Source organism: Rissa tridactyla, chromosome 3, assembly GCF_028500815.1.
Source record: "Rissa tridactyla isolate bRisTri1 chromosome 3, bRisTri1.patW.cur.20221130, whole genome shotgun sequence".
In the NCBI taxonomy this organism is placed as follows: domain Eukaryota; kingdom Metazoa; phylum Chordata; class Aves; order Charadriiformes; family Laridae; genus Rissa; species Rissa tridactyla.
In genome coordinates, this window is record NC_071468.1 from 32,972,510 (window position 1) to 32,992,609 (window position 20,100).

Genomic DNA, 20,100 nt, shown 5'->3' on the forward strand with positions numbered 1-20,100 from the left:
AATGAGCTGCTTTCACCTACCTATCAGTACTGATAGTTTTCTGGTGATGAGTCTTCAGATACATCTTGGGGTCTATGTGTATCTTTTTAATGCAGTGCATATGTTTATTAAGTGAGCTAACACTTCAGAGAGACTGCTTTTATGATACTGCAAGAAGGGTTTCTCTGAAGCTCTGCTGGTATTAGACAGCAGGTCTAGGTGAGAAAAGAAACATGCCCGTTGTTTAATTCCATCCCCTCTTGCCTCTACATTGACCAAAGGATACCGTGTGAGCTAAGGCTTAGCACACTTACTTGGAAAGGAGAATGACACAATTCTGGGCCCTCCGGCCGTCAATCACAGAGAGCTCTTTCACCTTTCGTGTGGAGAGGTAAAGGTCTTCTGTTGAACCCATCTCTTTCTGCATATAATTCAAAAGGGAAGGGGAAAACAATCAGTATCATGTTTCTCACCCAAGACTAACAGACTTAGCTGACTGTAATGAACAAAACCCATCCCAATCTGGGAAAATCCACCCACACGGTGAGAAAAGGAAGGGCAGAAAACATGTATATAAGTCCTGTATTACTAGACAAACAGAAGTCACTCATTACCACCTACAGGATCATCTTTCATTCCAAATACTGGACCTGATTCTGACCTATTGGACTTGCTCTACCAACAGTTATGTTATTATTATCATTACGTTACTGTGCAAAACTCGCATGACAGGGAAATCACACATATTATGGTAATGTCCACTGGTGTCACAGCATATCCTTCAGCAAATACGTCCTGCAGGGGTTACACAGCATTCTTGAAAGGCTGCAGCACAATCAGGAAAAATCCTTCCGTCATCTCTTAACGCTGCCACTGGACCAGTCCAATATGTATTATATGAGAGATGCAAACAGTAGGGCAAGATGACACTTATCTTACTAAATATATCTTACTAAATGGTCAACATCTACATCTGAACTACCCTCTCTTTTTTAAATTAATTAATACCTTTAATCCTACAGAAACCACCCTTTTTCAAAGTTCTCTGTATATCCCCATTGCCAAACTTATCACCTGGAAAAAGCCTGGAAAATCCCCGTCCAAAATGTTTGTCACAGAACACAGAAAGAAACTATTTGCAAACTCAGTCTGACAATCCAGAAGTCTCTGTCTCCTTGTCCTGCCGACACACCACAGCCATGAGATTTGTTTCACTTATAGAGACTGGCTTTCTGTAGTTACTTTGAGTATCTTCTAACACCGTTCCTTAACAGGAAGTAAAGGTAATGATAAAAGATGTTAATCCTGGATAATAGCTCTCTAGTTACCAACAGAGAAGAGGGAATTGGAAACCAGACAGTTTTTATTTTTCCAGCTAACTGCTGCTGGAACCTCTTCAATAATGCCCTTCCATGATATCCATATTGTCATGCCTTGAGATTTTGAGATTTACCAATATAATCCAACTTTGAACGCAGCCATCAGATTAGCAACGTGACTTCTTTCTTAGGACATAACAGCACGCATGCCGAGTCAGATCAAAGTGTCCATCTACTGCGGTATCCTGTCGCTGAGAGTGCTCAACAGGAGACACCCAAGGAAAGATGTAAGATCATGGCAAGCATACAGTGGTGTTTCCCAGAATTCAGTCCCAGGACTCAAGGTTCTGCAGCTCAGGGCTTACTTATATCAGCATGACTAATCCACTCAAAGAGATTCTGACACCCAAATATGTGAGAGTTAAATGTAAATCATAGATTCATGCTTCTAGTTGTCATTTGAGTTCTTGGTACAATCAGCTACAATGAGCTGATTGTCGTTACATGAGCTGTTGCTCCTGGATATATAAAGGATTCCTACAACCACATCTGTATGTGCTGCAGTGAGCCACCACCACTGCTAAGTGTCATTTATAAGCAGGTACAATGCACCAGCTGAAGACACGCACACAATAGTTGTGCTGGATGTGCCCAAAGTGTCCTGCTTGGCAGAAAAAAAATTGCAATGTTACTTGATCCATCAAATAGTGTTTCCAAAAAAAAAGGAAAATTAGGCATTGGGCAAGTTCATTATTTCTGAGAGAATAACTAACAATACCAAAAAGCAGGGCAAACCCAGTATAATCTGGCACGTAGAGATGTCAAAGTTTTCCTGAGTTTCCTCAGTTTGTGGGGAGGAAGATGGGGGAATGGGGAGACAAGCAGCTGTTGAAGGTACGAAAGGTACTTGTTGGCCTGTGTGTTTGGCTTAAAAGCTTCACTGTCTCTCACCAGCTAATGTTTGCAGACAAGCACACCTGGTTAGTGTTAACCAGCACCCATCCCAAGGAGAAAAACAAATTGTTTCAGGGTTTGACTGTGTGTGGGGTGGAGGTTTAGATGGCTTCCCCTAAAGCTGTGCAGCAGGGATTGGTATAATAGTCTCCATCCCATTTCCAATTCCCCAGCCTGAAAGGTTCAACACAGATGAACAACTTGAACTATTCAGACGTGGCCCACTCCTCGGTCATAAGGACTGGGCTAGTCTCATCTAAAAATATATTCTCCTCAACTCATATTACAGAGAGAGACATTTATAGATACTTGGAGTCGTTGTAAGCAAAAGCAGATAAAGACTCAGGTTTTACTGAAGCCAGATCGCAAGCTTAGCTGTAGGAAAACAGATTGTATATGGACTACCTGCATTTTCTTAGACATAGAAAAAGAGGAGCTAGTGACTAGCTTTTGTGAGATAGGCCAAACACACAAAGCAAGAATAGTTGGAGCTGTTGTCAAGCTGACGCACAAGATCCTTAAGTTTTACCCCACCATTCTTTACCAACTTTCCATCTGGGATAACATCATGTGCTTCAAAGAGTATTTCAGATTTGAGATTTGAATTGCAAATTCAAAAATCAACTGAAATTTCAGTGCAGTTTGATTTTGCTTAGCCGCAGAACTTGTGGTCTGGTACCACGGCAGCACCCTAGGGTTCTAGTAATTATAAATACTTTAGGGAACTATTTCTACCACATTGACATGTTTCATGATGTGCACTGCCATGATGGACCAATAAATGGCCCAGAGCCATGTATTAGCCTCACCCAGTGGCGCAGAGGTCCTGACCAGACTTTCCAAATACAGTTCCCTGAGCACTCATGGTGCCACCAGAGACACTTGTGAGGACATCTGAACAACCGCCTTCTGAGAGCATCGCTCTTCTCAAACGTGTTGCCAAGAATTTCGCTTAAGAGTATGGACAAACTGAGAGGTAGCCAGTTTGAAAACATGTGGGCAGTCTGATATCTCTACTTCTTCTAAACACCATTTCAGTCTTTCCCTGAACTATGTAAGGGTTTCAGCAGTCTGAAATGAAGTAGGCTTTCCTTCAGTCTAATCCTTTTTCTCCTCAGCTGGCACAAATCCTTTTGCCCAACCAAAGTGCCTTCTGGTTCTACAGAAAAAAAAAGATTTTCTTTATCAGAAAGTCCGTGTCAAGTTGCAATACATCTGGAGTCTTCAGTACTGTCCAAAGCACATGGACCACAGGTGGGAACAGTGGGAGTGAAGGCTCCCTGAAAGTAAGTCCCTTTTCTTCTCCACTAGAGAGAGTATTGCTTTGGTTAAGGAGAGTTCACGTGTGCATTTTACTTTGTCCCTGGTCTTTTTCCTCAGGATCATCAAAAAAGGCACACCAGTAGAAAACACAGTAAGGTTACAGCTAAGTAAAGAATAGGCACTAGTTCCTATTGCAGAGCTAATACAGCTAAAGGAGTTTTTTGTGCCACCTTCCCCACCCAGAACGCAGAGGTGCAAGGGCATATAAAAGAGTAGCATGAGATGAGTCATGACCCCATAATGGCACGGTGCAGGACTTCACCTTGCCACACACTGCGAGAGGATCAGGAGGCAGACAATGATACTCACCTGCTTACAGGAGGAGGGGTTAGTTAGCAGGTCCTATGCAGGCAGCAGCCACAAATAATGAAGAAGGAAACATGCCAAAAATTAGTCACAGAGAAAGATATCAAGTTTAACAAGGCAGCTGAATTTAGACACACACTGTTTTCTAAGAGAATAAAATGCTTAGCAAGTAATACTGGCCCAGATGGTTCAAAGGTATTTCAGCATTCCTTTGCATATTTTAAATCAGTAGATGTTGGGGAACTAAGAGTTCTAGGTCTTTTCTGAATAGAATAAATTCAGTCTCCAAAGCATAAATCTCTTAGGTCTTGAAGCATTAACTAGGATAACGCTTAAATACCTTTACAAATCTAGTCCGTAGCCTTACTGAAAGAACTTCCAAGGTTAAAACTTGAGGGTCAGTTCTCCTCTCCTGAGGCACAGGCACAGATTGCCATTATTAGTAACAACTTGTTTCAACGGCATATTATACCCTTTAGCAACTTACAGCCAAGTATTTTGAAAGCACTCCTTCACCACCACAGCAGCCTTGCAGCACTACTGGGTGACAGACTCCAACCATTTCACAAAATATTCCATACTCGAGGAAAACACCAGATACACTGAATCAAAAGTTCAACATTACACAAGACTGGAGCAAGGTCAAAAGACAAGTGTAGGAATTCTTGGTCCAGCATTCTTACACTGGACAATTCTGCTTTTCCTCATAGCCACCAAAAATGACACACGGGACTTGAGAGAGGAGAAGAGACCCTTTGTCATTAAAAAAATGAAGAAGAAAGAAAAAATGTTTAATGTAAATGAAACTGGAAAAAATATGAAGATCATGTTAATAACAGCAAAGAAAGAAATGTCTTTATCTGTACTCATTCAACATTTCAGATGCAAAGGAGCAGGTCTTTGCACTGACATTTTTCTTTACAGACATTTGGATGAAGTTTAAAAGTCACAAACCCAGTGTAAACACGTACTTGGCCAGAGTGGAGTATTTCCAAAAATAAAAGAGGAGAAAAGACTAAGTGTGAATCAACTGGAAAAGTTCTCATAAGATTTTGATTCAAAAGCAATTTTGGTTGCCTGGTCTTTTAAAAAAAAAAAAAAAAAAAAGAAATTTGATGAGGACTTGTTGACTGGAATCCAGTTCACACTGGAGTGAGTATGGATGAAAAAGAAAGTATCACGTATAGTAATAACAATGGCATATTTAATGGGAAAAAACCAACACAAAACCTTCAATGAAAGTTGGAGGGGCAGCAATGCTCCTAACCACACAAAAATATAAGTAGCTTACATAAATGATACTCTAGTGTCTGGAGCCACTGTCATGAAGTGTGTTTAATGAGGATGGGAGAGAACTGTTCCAAGACCCATGGAGGTCACTCTGCGATGATGGCTCCATTCCAGTGGGCAGGGGTAAGGGTCAGGTTAGTTTATGGCTGAATAGGCCAGGCTGCTTTTCAGTGGTTGGTAACACAGCCATAAATATTATGATTCTAACTGAGAGTCGGCAGACCAGGACAGCTTTGACTTTGGATTTTGGAGCCCAAAGGAGGCAAGCCTTTGCAAGGTTATTCCTAGTGAGGAAGCTGCAATGTTTGCACCTGAAACATTGGAATGGCACCTTGATGCTGCAATGGCTACTTATGTGCACAGATGACAGTCAGACAGTCAGGCTACTTGTAAGACAACTGGGAGCTCCCCATCATAGCTCAGCTTTTGGCACGGGGTCTAAATCCAACCTTGCAACAGCACTGAAGTTTTACATGCCTTTCTTCCCATTTATGAACTAATTTCTTGTTTCAAGGAATGGGATTCACAGAAAGAGAGAGGGACCCACTGAAACAGCAACAGCTATTTGCAGGAGCAGAATGACAAATGACATCTCATCATGCAATGGGTAATATCACATTCTCCACAGTTCAAGTTGGGATGCTTATCTAGGTGGCTGTGAGCTAGTAAATCAGAAGAGTTATTCATTATGTCTATTGGATTAGATAGGAAAACAAGAGAGAGGAGGGAACAGGTGGAAAGTCCAAAGACAAGGGGTTGGTTTGTTAATTTCAAGGTACTGAATAAGTTAATCATAATGACAATGAAGTAATCATTATCACTATAAGGCTTAATCATAAAGGCTGCTTATGGCAATCACGTCTGTGTCTTTTCCTAAAACTCCAGAGCAATGATCCAATTCTGCAGAGTACAAAAGATAGAATTTCTCCAAACATATTCCAAAAGCAAAGGAAAGCTGGGGGAGTTCAGGGAGTGCAAGTACAATCTCTCCCCTGCTAAATCTCATTTAGTGGAGACAGACAGATTGAAGGTGACTTGCTTTCCAAGAAAAAGAGGAGGGAAAAAAGACATTCTAATAAATGGCTGCTTTTAAAGTATGCTGTTTGTGTTATAATCTGTAATTCAGGCAGTTTTTGTCACCTAGCCAGTTGGGTCAGTTGTCTGTTCAAGAAAAATAGACAAAGCAAAAGATAGCTAATTCAGTCACCTTTCTCAGTACTCAAACAAGTACAGACTTTTTGTCTGGATGAATGGGAGAAATAGAAAGATGGATATCAAGCATGAATGTAAAGCTCAGGAGCTTTTGGAAGCCAGTGGCCGTTCAGATCAAATAAAGCATTACCTGCTGGGAGCTGTTGTCTTTGAGAGTTGACCATTAGCATGAACTATGTTGATAACAGAAGGTTATACTCTGCCCTGTATGTCCTCCCCACTTCTTTTGGTCTTGTGATTTTTTGAACAGTGGCAGAGCAGCAAAGGATGCAGCCTGACTGCAGGTGGACAAGGGCCCAGATCACTGTCATGTGTTCTTTCCTCCTCCAGAAATGCAGGGAAGACAAGGTGTAGAAGAGTTCACCCTACCTGGTGTCTCTGATATGCAGAGAACATCTTTTCAAAATCTTCTAGATCCAGCACCTTGAATGCCTTTAAATCATCGATCTCATTCCAGATTGTGCCATGGATCCTCTCCTGAAAGAAAAGGTCATATTTTAATAAGATAGCAAAAGCTTTTAGCTAAAAACACCCAATCACATTTGGACAGATCATTCTCTCCTGCTCACTGGCCATATTCCTATGTACTACTGCTGTCATTTTAGAGGGCACACTTTGTTTCAAGAGTCAAAGGAGAAAAAAAATAGCTTTGGGGGTTTCTTTGTTTTTTTTTAAACATACTGAGTATTTTGTATTTTTCATCGCAGCAACCATCTGATGAAAGGGTACATTCCAAGACTCGCAGACCGCATCTCAAGCAATATCTATGATCCCACAGTACGTTTTCTTTCAAGAGTGGCCATCTGTCTAACACAATGATTGTGGTCATGCTGAAAGAAGTGTTACCATCATGAGGAAAAAGCTTAGGAAGGGCACTGATGCATGACAAACCCCAGACACATCTTCCCTTCTGCAAGTTTTGCCAGGTTCTGTTGCAAACCCCAAAGGGTGTGTGGTTTTCATTCTGCCTGTCTGTGAAAGTAGTTTAAGATTATTTTTTTTTATTTTACTTTTGAGGCTCTGAGTCTTTGAAGCCTAATTGATCTCCCCTGCCTACATGAGTTCTTTGTTGACTCAAATAGAAACAAACCATACCCAGATTTCTGAAAGAGCACCATCCACACCAACTGGAAGTGTTCACAACCTGGGTGATACATTATCCCGAATGCCAAGGATCCTAGCTGTTTGGCAGATCATTAGCTTGGAGGGAAGCAGGCACAGACTCCTCCAACTTTGCTGTCCACCAACCCTGGACCAAATAAGCTCTTGTGTAGTACATGAATTAGCTAATCAGCAGTCATCCTAAACTAGGAGAAGGCTTTGGGGTCTCCTGATGACTTTTTCAGGACAGATGGCCTCGCTGGCAAAGAGGACACGAAGACTGAACTACCTTCTCCTTCCTACTGACTGTTAAAGTGCATGTTGTGTGGGACCAGCTTTGGGCAATTACCCATTCAGAAAAGGAAAACTTTCTCTTCACAGCTGACAACACTATCTTCCAGTTCATTTAGTTAATGAAGCATGCATTTATTGTACTTTATTAACTGGAAAAATAAGGAAGGTGTTGATTAAAAGAAAAAGGAAGTGGACAGAAGGGATTGTAAAGAAACCTAAGCAAACCCCAGGAGATGAAGAGCCAGCAGAATACTGATGCAGGGAAAGCCAGGAACAGCAAGGAAAAGCAATGAAACCCTCACACAGGCTACAGCTCCGAAGTACCTGACCTGTACCTACACAGCAAAGTGTGTTAACACTTCATTATCAGAACTAATTAGGAACAGGCTCTACTTCCCATTCACAGTCATCAAAGGAATGAGGGAAATGTGCTAAGCCACAAGGCTCAAGGAGCAAGGAAAAACACCTGATGGGAGGATGAAATGAGGGGAAATAAAAGTGTGAAGTGTTCTGGAGGAAATTCCTGGCAGGGCAGACACTGTGGAGGAAAACCAACACCCTCCCTCCAGAGGCAGCCTGTGAGTGCCTGAGGGCAAGGAAGGGTGTCTGCAGCGCAATTTATAGTGAGAGCATATACTAGATGGGAGCGGCACCTATCCCTGAACAAGCTCACCAATATCATTGTATAGTTCCTTGCAATCGGGGTGGCTCTTCTTTCCATAGCAGGAAAAACATCATGACCCTGTGACTGTAACATGACAAACGAGTTCAGGAGGCTCACCTCAGCCAAAGGAATAGGAGACAAAGTTAATTTTCATTTTATCCTAACCCTGGAGTCCACTGCCAGTCTTAGCCAGAAGCATCCAGGCAGAGTGTTCATTCTCATTCAATTTCCAGGCTGGCTTTATAAACCTTGAATTATAAATCCTGAGGGATGTATTTGAACGGCAGAGCAGTTCCTCACTGTTTCAGATTGTCCCATCAAACACTGAAATGGAAGAATATTTCTTGACAGGCGCCAGTGGACAGTCCTTAGAATCATCATTGGGATAGAGCCCCGAGGATGCCAAAAAGCTCTAATGCTGCATTTGGCAGAAGCCTGCATGTGACTCAAGAGACAGCTACTCATGACAGTCTTGCCCATCTACCTGTCCTGCTGACAAAGCTCCCACAGGAATGAAGTTTCCCCACAAAGGCCAAGAACAGTGAAAATGTGCTTCAGAACAGGCTAGTCCAAATGAATTGCAGAGGTGCCAGAACAGGCAGTTCTGAGACTTACAAAGGGATTGCAGAGAGTAGTTCTCATCCATACTTTCCCAGAAAAACAACCTAAGGAAGTGTGAATGATTCTCATTTCAATTCAGATCCATTTTAAGACCCAGTTTGAATCCCGTCCTGTACAGGATGGCTTGTACGCTAGTTGTAGCGGAAAGACAAATTCCAAAGCAACACCCATTGCAATGGTGTGCACAAATAGACCTTTGACCCAAGCAACCCCATTTTAGTACCAAAAGTGCTAATCCAGTCAAAGAAAAAACGAGGCAGGCAGAGGTATAAACAACCTTTGTTACACAATACACTTGCAATGGGGCTCTCCCTTCTGTTTCTACCCTAAGCTCTGCCCTTGAAAACTTTCATGTTGCTGCCAGATAATTTCGTACACTGAGTTCTTGCTACTCCATTATGGATTAACTGGCTGATAGTTCCTTGTCATCAGCCAGAGAGATTGCACATTTTAAGAGAAACAGGCTTGCATAATGTGGTTGCTATGATAAATGATTCCCTCAGCACCATAAAAAATATTTATTGTCTATAAATAAGAATTTAAAAATAAAGTAAATTCTTTATTTCTTCTTTACTTTTTTCTCTCTCCGTAAAAAAAAAAAAAAAAGAAAAGGAAAAAAGAGAGGTCACTTCATCTGTAACATGCTTTTCTCCCCATATTTATTTATTTCTTCATTCATTCATTTATTCATTCTACAAATCTTCCAAGATCTGTGGTTCCTCTGCTTTGCAAAGTTTTAGCCCCCTTTGAAAAGCAAATTCTGTGAACTACGTTTCCCAGCATCCTCTACCAAAATGGTAGGACATACTTGGTAAGGAAACATCTTATTACCAGAACAAGTATTGGCAGGACATTTACTCCATCAAGCTCAGTTTTTGGTGTGTTGCATTTAACAATTTGCTTGCAGCTGCAGTTACGTCATTCCCCCTTTGTAATGAAGTCCAATTTGCCAAGAGATCTACCAAGACTAAGAATAAGAGTGTACCAAGTGTACCAAGAATAAGAGTGTTCCATGGAGCTACAAATCATATCAAGCTGCCCTGTACTTCCTCTAACAGATGATTTTATTTACCCTGAAAGATAAATAGTGATACTCTGCAAGCCACAAAAGTCCATTGTGCCTCAATAACCTCGCAGCAGGAGTGAAAACTTACAGTACTTTGGGAAAGCCTTTCAGTTGTCCTGCAGGCCCAGAGAAATGATAGAAACTATGAGTGTCCAGTGAATACTGGAGCAGGCAATGCTGCTTATTTGTGAAGCAACTTGAAATTTTAATTCATAGAATCATAGAATGGTTTGGTTTGGAAGTGGCCTTTAAAGATCACCTAAGTCCAACCCCCCTGCCATGGGGAGGGACACCTCCCACTAGACCAGGTTACTCAAAGCCCCGTCGAAACTGGCCTCGAACACCTCCAGGGATGGGGCACCCACAACAACTCTGGGCAACCTGTTCCAGTGCCTCACCACCCTCACAGTAAAGAATTTCTTCCTAATATCTAATCTAAATCTACCTTTATTCAGTTTAAAACCATTACACCTACTCCTATCACTACACTCCCTGATAAAGAGTCCCTCCCCATCTTTCCTGTAGGTCCCCTGTAAGTACTGGAAGGCCTCCCCGGAGCCTTCTCTTCTCCAGGCTGAACAGCCCCAGCTCTCTCAGCCTGTCTTCATAGAGAGGTGCTCAGCCCTCTGCTCATCTTCCTGGCCCTCCTCTGGACTCGCTCCAACAGGTCTACGTCCTTCTTATGTTGGGGGCCCCAGAGCTGGACGCAGTACTCCAGGTGGGGTCTCATGAGAGCAGAGTAGAGGGGCAGAATCAGCTCCCTCAACCTTCTGGACACTCTTCTTTTGATGCAGCCCAGGATACGGTTGGCTTTCTGGGCTGCAAGCATACACTTGCTCATGCTGAGCTTCCCATCAACCAACACCCCCAAGTCCTTCTCCTCAGGGCCGTTCTCAATCCATTTTCCACCCAGCCTGTATTCGTGCTTGGGATTGCCATGACCCACCTGCAGGACCTTGCACTTGGCCTTGTTGAAATCCATGAGGTTTGCACGGGCCCACCTCTCAAGCCTGACCAGGTCCCTCTGACGGTATTCCTTCCCTCCAGCATGTCGACCGCACCACTCAGCTTGGTATGAGAGTGTACTCAATCCCACTGTCCATATCACCAAGAAAGATGTTAAACTGTGCTGGTCCCAATGCTGACCCCTGAGGAAAGCCACTCGTCAATGGTCACCACTTGGACATTGAGCTGTTGACCGCAACTCTTTGACTGCAAACATGCAGCCAATTCATTATCTAACAAGTAGATTCATAATTCCATTATCAATCTGAATAAGGGATATGAACAGAGTGCATTTTTAAGATTTCTCTCTTGATACCAGATCCTTTCCTCAGTGTAAGAAAAATCCACTTTGAGCAAATTGTATTTCTGGCATGTTTGTTAATTGAGACAGCTGTTTTATCTCACTGTAGGACTAGGCACCACCAAGGCTATTATGAATAGCTTCACACTGAGATTTTGTAGAAATCTTTCCATTAATTTTGAATCTCTGGCGGCAGCCCTGCATCATTGTTTGCCATGATCCTCAGGCTGCTTTTTGGAAGAATGTTCTCAAAATCAGAATCATCAATTACATTACAGAAACATTTAAAAAAAAATAAAATCAGTGTCAAATTGAACATTTTCTGTTTATGTGATCTCTTTTTTTGGGGGCGGGGTGTTGGTGTTGTGTTGTTTGGGGTTTTTTTAAACCATATGCGGTATGTAGAACAAATACCTTTCTTCTGAGACAATTTCACTTCGGTCTATTTTAGGGCTGGCTAAAGAAAGCCACTTCCAGATCATTGACTAGAATCATTACCAGCCTGACTCTTAATGGGAAGCTGCTTCTCCAGCCATGAGATAACAAGCAGCGTAGTGGAAGGTTGGCTTGATTTACTCTGATAAATATAAACATATTGATTTGAAGTTATTAAAGAGGTAATTACATTAATCCATACTTCCAGCGCACTTCAAATTAGTCCATCATTCGGATTAACCATAAATATCTGGTCCCTGTTTGACCTTGGGAGTTGTGTAAAATTCAGAGTGGGAGAGCAAACTCCACTTGCTGTCCAGAAACAAAGAAAGGAATCTTTCCAGGACATTACAGTGGTTACATTGCAATATCTTTTTCTTAAAAAACAGAGATCCTTGGCATCAGCACTACTGTAGTGCTGTATGAATGGAATTCACAGACAATGCTACAGTGCTGTATGAATGAAGCTGTGGTGTGGAAGGGTTTCACCAGGACTCAGCCCATCCATGCATCTAAATGGCTTTGCCACTGATTGTCAGCTCACATCAAAGCTAGTACAAAATCTTTAATTCTCAAAGGAAATTAGCGGGTTGTTGGAGTATACGAATTCGTGTTGGAGCACGAATACTTCACAGTCAAACCTTTTTTCGTGGTGCCCATGAGAACTGCGGACAATCTGTTATTGTCAACTGCTAAGAGTTTTAATACATTTGATCATTGTCCTAACACGCAACAGCTCAGTCCTTTCCTTCCAAGGACAATATCAGCATTGGGAAAAAAAAGGTGTCATATGAATTGCCCTGCAGAACAGCCTTGATTCTGCTACTGACAAAGTATATTGCAGCCAAATCCCTCAGCCAGCCCTGTCCACACTCCTGTCGGGCAAAGTTGGCTTTCTCTCACTCCCTTGTGGCAGGCTGCATGCATAGAAAGGGGTTGGCTCTCATGTGGGCTGCCTCAGTCCTGGCATCATCTTCACACTTAAGAAAGCTTAGGAGAGAGACTCTGTACTAACTGCTTTGAGAAGGATGGTCTAAACAGTATGCAGAGATACCGAAGAGCTGAATAACATATTTGACCTGGCTCCAGCCCTAAATTTGTGTACAGCTCTGTTTCCAACACTGTGTCACTGCACCTTGCTGTGTTGCGTGCTGCAGACACGCCTGTGCTCTTCGCTAGCTAGACTGGTCTTTTAAAATAGAAAAACATACACATGGTGTCAGATGTATTTTCCCTCAAAAATTTTTTGTAGGGAAAACTTGTATTCACGTGAACTGGAAGTTAAACACTACCACAAACCACAATAATACTGTGCACACTTTCAGGCCTCAGTTTCCCATGCTCAAAAACTCAAGATATGCTGCTCCCAGCCAGTATGCTTGTTGTGAGTCTTCATTCATTCATGTACGGCTACTTTGACAGTTCAGGATAACACCACAGAATTGCTGCAATGGTAACAAAAGGCAAGATGAGGCCATCCAACCAACCTGTGACGTTGTATTCAGAGGATTCATATCCATGTGAACAGAAAGACAGTGCCCAGTACTGAAGCAGGGAATCTGGGATAACTAACGAAGATGGCCAAAACATATTGCCTCCTCCAGCTGTCAGCAGAATTAAATAATTCCATAACAAAGTGCACCCCAACTAACAAGGCAAGCCACCTGTGTCTGCACCACAACCTCTGCAGTTTTGCAGAGACCTTACTAGGTCAAAACACTAACACTGGCAAACACCCCAAAATGAGGCCCGCACCCTCTTATGCCCCTTTTTACAACTATTCTGCCTTCCTCAAAATAGCATCTTTTACCCACCTCACCACCCAGGTCTTCAATTTTATTAGCACAGCTGCCTTCACTCCTAACCAGAGGGCAGGATAAGCCTACAGTTACTGTACGCTAAACAGAAACACCTGTGACTCTCTCTTTTTCATATACGTTCATACATATACATATATTAGTTATTATTTCGTTTCTTCAGAGCACTAAGTCCCATGTTCTGCAAAGGAAAATAAATCCTCGTCCTTACATTCTCTCCCACACCCCCCACGTGGCCTTGACAGACAAGCACAGACGGTGCAGCAAATATTTCACTTCACTTTATTTTAAAGAAAAGGAGAGAGGGGGAGAGAGAATTCTTGTGGCATTCCAGAGGTCCCTGGACACTCATTCCAAATGCCGGAGTTGGGCCCTGGGTGAGTTTCAGTCTAAAAGAGAACCTGGGTTTCTAGGCAGCCATCCAAACTCAACACAGACACTTTTTTTCTTTCTAAATCAGTTTAAAAAAATTAAGACCTAAAGGGAAGGCGGGGAGGGAAGACGAGAGAGAAGTGGAGGGGAAGGAGAGGCAACCAAGGTAGCAGAAAATGAGCGCAACAGGAAGAATCCAAGTCCTCCGTTTTTATTGCCAATTTGGAGTTTTATCACCAAGAGACAGAGTTGTAACCATGCAAGGAGAAAAGCAGCTTCCCCCATGGCCATGAAAAAATGGTGAGGAGAATCGGGCCACCTTTCCCTCCCTGGTGACAGCTCCTGACAGTGTAGAGGAGGCTGGTTTTGGAGCTGGTTCTCACCATGTTTTGTCCACGTTGGCTCTGGCCATCCTTTTCCCTGATGCGCAAGGGAGGGCAACTCTGGCGCAGCCGTCCTGGAGATGTCCAGTTCTGGCTTACGTGTCCAGTCTCACTACAGCTTTGCCTAACCAATAGTATGCCCAGATCTACTGCAGCTCACCTAACCAGCACCTCGGTCATCACAGGAGATGTGCTGCACTGCTGGAGAACTGGGGAGACTCCCTCAAGATAGTTACTGACGCCTACTGACCTCAGCCCAAGGAAAGCCACAATATCACTCGCTTCTGTCATCTTGCACTTCATGGCATTAATCAACACCGAGTTATACTTCGAAACTAAATTAATTGGTGAGAGTACTGCAATTTCTTACCTCACTCAGCTTAGCCCAATTGAAGGATTTCAGTGGGTGTGAAGGCTGCGGGATAGATTTCTTCTTCAAGCTGGTGCCACTGCTGCTGAAGGTGGTTGTTGAAGGGGGTGGCATCCCCATGCTGAAGAAAGGTGGTGCTCCTGGTGGGGGAGGAGGTCCTCCTGGAGGAGGTGGTGGAGCAGGAGGAGGGGGACAGCTGGAGAAAGGCAGAGGAGGTGGCAGAGGTGGCAAGTTCTCAGACATGTGAGAAGAGGACAAAGCTAATGGGCCACCTGGAGGGGGTGGTGGTGGGGGTGGGAAGGAAATGCTGCCCCCTTGCTGGAAAATAAAAAACACACAGAAAAAGAAAGCAAACAGTTTAAAAGGCACAATAACTCCATGTTGCCAGCTGATGTGATTTTATTACGAGTCTCAAAATATTTGATGTTTTCTTTAAAGCCTCCTGCACTCAAAGCCATGCAATAAAGGGAGGAATCTCAGCTTTCATTTAAGAGAAAGTTTCAAGCCCTTGAAGTTGTGGAGAAGAGCTTGAAAAAAGGAACCATAAATGGCTCAGAAAAACAGAAAGCTAGTAAAAGAAGCCAAAATGTATTATTTTCTCCTTATGTATGAAAGAAGAGAAAAGTTCAATCTTATGAACTTTTGAACTCCTGGGTTTTAAACCTTAGGATTTGAAATACTTGAATACCTGTCATTAGGCCCCACTAACGCAAAGTGGGAGAGAGGAGGAGGGAATGAATCTGCTTGCTGCAGTGCCTAACTTCTCAGGGCCGTGTCCTGGCGAGTTAAGGCTCAGGCACACTGCTGGGACAGAAGGAGCGCCAAGCAGGAGGAAGCAGCTGCAAATGTCACTTCTGCAGAGCTCCAAGGCAGTACAGATGCTCTTGGAGAAAATCCTGTTTCTTCACCAAATTTACTTTTGTGTCTGGGAGATTTTTCTCTATTCCACTGACATAACAACAAGGGCGACCCCACTCAGCAGTGAAAATTATGGCTAATGTGACTCAGCAGCTCCTGCACAGAAAGTGGCTGAGGAGAAGGAATGGAGCAGCCCATGCATTACCCACTCAATACCACCAGCTCAGGGATTTCGGTCTCAAATCAAAGCTGAGCAGCTTCTAAGTATTCATGTTTTTAGCTGGCTAGACAGACTCTCTCCTCTCTGTACTGACCATAGAAAGTGTTTCACTCATAATGTGCTTTTATCCATCATTCACTAGTTAGCAGGCTTTAAACAAGGATGGGAAGAGTCCCAGTCTCATACCGAGAACTCATTAAGTTGAGCCACCAGGTCGTTCATCTGGTCCCGGGTCTGGCGCAGCTCCAAGGATTCCTTCTGCAGCTTGTCCTTCATTTTGTTCAGTGTCTTCATCATTTCATCTTTCTCCTGGGTCTTTGTCTCACATTCCCGCTCCTTCTTCTCTAACCTGCTCATCAGCTCGGCATGATCTAAGGGGAAACAGGCAAGTGGGGCTGATGAAATAAAGCTCATGAACAGTCCCTGAAGAGATGCAGGTTACACTGAAATAAAGCTGACAAATCTCTCAGTTCAACTGGGGATGTATAATGAGAGTAGGAAAAAGAAAACAGAGTCTGACTGTGTTGACAGTGATCTTTAGTGATCAAGACAGCAATGCCCAAGTTTCATTTGGACTGTAAAATCACTTCATGTGAAAATTGAGGGAAGCCCCATCCTATGAAATACGTAAACTGATCACCATGAGATAAAATGTACTGGAGGGAACAAAGCAGGGTTTGTCCACAAAAGGAAAAGTTGTGCCCAGCTCTGCTCCCCACTATTCTGTGACAGAATCGGGATCAGTCTTGCATCCTCTTTTGCCTTCCCAAGCACAGAGAATGCACTCACCTTTCCGAAACTTCTCTGCCTGGTCCCTCCACTGCTTGACTTCATTTTCATTCACCAGCCTGAAAGATTAAATCAGATTATTTAAACAACTTCTGAGCTACCCAGGCTGAAATGCAAGTGGCCATTATGTGTAGTACCAGCAAAAGGCAACCTGGTGAATGTACATGTTTACACAGGATCATACCAGTGGTCAGGCTGGTTCCAGATTATGATCTTTACTGTAGCCAACAACTAATATAAAAGTGATGGCTTGTTGCGCAAAGTCCTGAAAAGGGATAAAGGAATGCCTGGGGAAAAAAAAATCCTGATACGTTCCTATCTTCAGGTAATGCCCTCAAAGTGCCACGTCTACTTACTTTGAAAGAGAGAAGTCAGCACTAAATCATAGCTGCTGTGTGTTACAAATTACCCCACCCTTATTACAAGACCAGATTGCCATCTTTTTTTTTATACTTTCTGTGGTTCTATTTTTTCTTTCTTACGAGGAGGGAGGATGCTTATCTGTTGGGTAACATATCAGAAATGAGGCAATGCTCATATCTCATACTGGCGAAGCTATTTCCTATTACTGACAAAATATGCAGGGCATGCTGGGGATTGATTAAATATACAGAATGAGGAGCAGCTATGAAAGTAGAAGGGAAGATCAGGCACAAGGTCTACAATGAAGTCTGATATTCAGACAGACAGAAAGAGATCAACACCAGTGTGTGTTTTCCATGATGAGAAAACAGTTTTGATTTTGGCTCATGCCTGTAACAGGAGGGATTGTAAGATTTTTAGTACAGGAGAATTTGGTTTCATATGAGGCTTATGTTCTATAAAATGCTCTTTTCAGTGGATAATTCAGAAGGGTAATGGACCATGAATTACCTGCAGAGGCAGATGGATGGAATGAAGAGTCCAAAAGTTTGGCTAAAAAAGGACTGAGAACAGGGAAGTTGAGATGAGAGCCAGCTCATGTAGCTAGACTTCTCAAATGATGCGTCCTATGGGAAAAAATAATGGCAGTGCCCTCAGCCAAGTCTGTGAGTGAGAGCATGCAGATATTTTATGAAGAGGTAAAGGCTTTGTGTGCTAGGTGGGGGCTGCTTTCCACTGTTTGAAATCTTTCTAAATGATGTGCTCATTAGTGAGGAATGAGATCTAAGTAGAGATGACCACATTTTTTTTTTTTTAATATCAATGAAAGCTTTCACCAACATTCTGCATGAAAAAGGCACACAAGGAAGCCTTGTTATAATATCGTAGGTATTTTTTCTGTTCTTCTAACCAGCTTAATATTGAATAGAAATTAGAAGCCAAAGGCAAGGACTTTGCTGGAAAATACTGTAAGAAAGTCCTCAGATACGATATTTTATTTCCTAAGCACCTGCATACTTATCATATACTTATTTAATAAGTAATTATCAAGATAATAAGTAATTATCAAGATATCTTAAATAAGATAATAAGTAATTATATTACTTATTGCGTAACAGCAATAAACAATAATAATGCTGCTTACATTTTAATGATATTCTTGACATTGAAGTTTTCCAATGGAGCTATATCCGGATCATCTCCTCGTTCATCCTGAAGAACAATTTGTTGGAGTATTCTGTCCAACAGCTGCCACTGCTGGAAGTTTCCTCCATTCCTCTTATCTGTATGGAAAAAGACCAACGCATGAGAACTTCCATTTTCATGCCAAAGTGCACAGTCCTGCCAACAGACTGGCATTCGTTCCTTTCCACCTTCCATCTCAATCCTGTATGTAGTAAATTACAGAATACAAAGCGTAACCCTGAAGTGTCGCTAGCAGGTTATTTACAAACACTTGGGCTATTGGAACAGCAGGTAACAGGCCTGGGCAACTCTGCCTGATACGTGCATTCAGGCTGTGCAGCTCATTTGGCAGGTTAGCTCTGACTTGCACTTTAAATGCCTACAGAAGTGACTCCTCTATGAAAGCTGTTTCTCAGTATTTTCTGGGGCTTGATGTTGGGGTTTTTTTTTGGCACATAGGTAACATCATGACCAGGTACTGTAAAAACAATCAATCAGATGTTTTATCTGCATGCTCAGTTATCTGCAGGTCAGTGAAACTCAACTGGCATGAAAAATTCAAATAAACATGACTAAAAAGTGTGGAAAGAAAGAACAGAAATTGAACGAAAGGCACTGATCCCATGGATATCAAACAAAGAGACAGAGCAACATAAAGTTCATCTCAGCTCCCTGAGTTACATAACCTAGACCTTTAAATTCTTTAAAACCTCTCCAGTACAATCCTGGCCCAGCCTAGCAGGATTTGGCCTTTCTGCCATCAAAAATTCAGGTCAATACCTAAAGCTCAAGTACTGCCTTCAAGAGTGATATCAAGGAGACCACTGGGACAAACAACTGCTTGAATTTGTGCACAGCAGTACTTGAATCTAATGAGTGCCTGAAAACATATCACATTACTTTCTGAAAAAGCGCACCACAACATAACTCCCTCATGTTCCCTTTTCAGTTTGACTGCTCAAGTATGGCTGGAAGTAATGAAGACCAGCACCTGATATCTAAACAGGATCAAGGCAGGCAGCTCTTTAGTGATCTTGCTATGCCTTTGCTCAGTCGCTACACTCTGGAAGCATAACCGAATCACTTTGTTACAGTTAACAAGAAGATTCCTATCACTTCTCTTGAAAACAAATGCCAATGTTATTTTTCCATTTGAGTTGAGGAGCTCTCCACTGATTCATCGCCATGATATAGCAGCATGAAGACTTACTGTGGAATTTCCCAGTGATAGAACAGCTTTCAGTACTGCATTGTTTCACCAGAAAAATTCCTCAGTACATTTTGTTAAGATTTAAAATGGTATCTATTTCTGGGAATCCCCTGATTTAGAGCACAAGGGCTCTTTCTTTTTTAAAACTTCTAATTTGAAATCATTAAAAGCTCTGTCAGTGACTAATTGGAATGTTTCAGCTACTTGCAAGTGCAGAAAGGTCAAGCTGCTGCTTTAAGTATTGTGACAAAAATCTGCTGGATGGAGTCAGTGTAAGACACCAAGTCCCGTAGCCACTGCCGAGTTCTGAATGGAAGACAAGGGCGGTGTGTTTCTGTGACTCTGTACCTACAACCAAAGCTTCACCAAGTTCTCCAATAACCCTTGCTCTGGAAAACTGTGATGTACTCACATGGCATCTGCAAGCAGTGCTGGAGGATAGATAACAAATAGGGATAGGCGTCTGTGTGCTTCAATCTCTTCTTGATCAACTCAAACATCTGAGAGGCACTTTTTGTATCAATGTGGATCTGAAGATAGAGAAGGTAGGGAAAGAACAAGTAAGAGAAAAAACACGCACAGTGAAAGCCGGACTAACTGTGAAAGATCTGATCAACACCAAGACAGGCAAATTTCTAGCAACTGGACCTCTGCAGTGTCTCC

The 20,100-nt window shown here is 42.5% G+C and overlaps 1 protein-coding gene across 5 annotated transcripts in view; it reads right to left on the minus strand.

Annotated features, from left to right (window-relative positions):
- Window positions 1-20,100, minus strand: part of DAAM2 (dishevelled associated activator of morphogenesis 2) — a 217,256-nt gene that overhangs the window by 38,917 nt on the left and 158,239 nt on the right. For 4 of the 5 annotated variants that reach the window (XR_008465346.1, XM_054194894.1, XM_054194895.1 and 1 more), the window contains 8 exons: window positions 19,850-19,967; window positions 18,187-18,325; window positions 16,680-16,738; window positions 16,077-16,261; window positions 14,813-15,130; window positions 6,753-6,860; window positions 3,885-3,917; window positions 294-400 (listed from right to left, as the gene is read on the minus strand). Coding sequence is in view for 4 of the 5 variants with exons in the window: in XM_054194894.1 (XP_054050869.1) it covers window positions 294-400; window positions 3,885-3,917; window positions 6,753-6,860; window positions 14,813-15,130; window positions 16,077-16,261; window positions 16,680-16,738; window positions 18,187-18,325; window positions 19,850-19,967 (1,067 nt within the window). In the remaining variant the exon portion in view is untranslated. The remainder of the gene's footprint in view (window positions 1-293; window positions 401-3,884; window positions 3,918-6,752; window positions 6,861-14,812; window positions 15,131-16,076; window positions 16,262-16,679; window positions 16,739-18,186; window positions 18,326-19,849; window positions 19,968-20,100) is intronic. The other variant, XM_054194896.1, reaches the window with a different exon arrangement.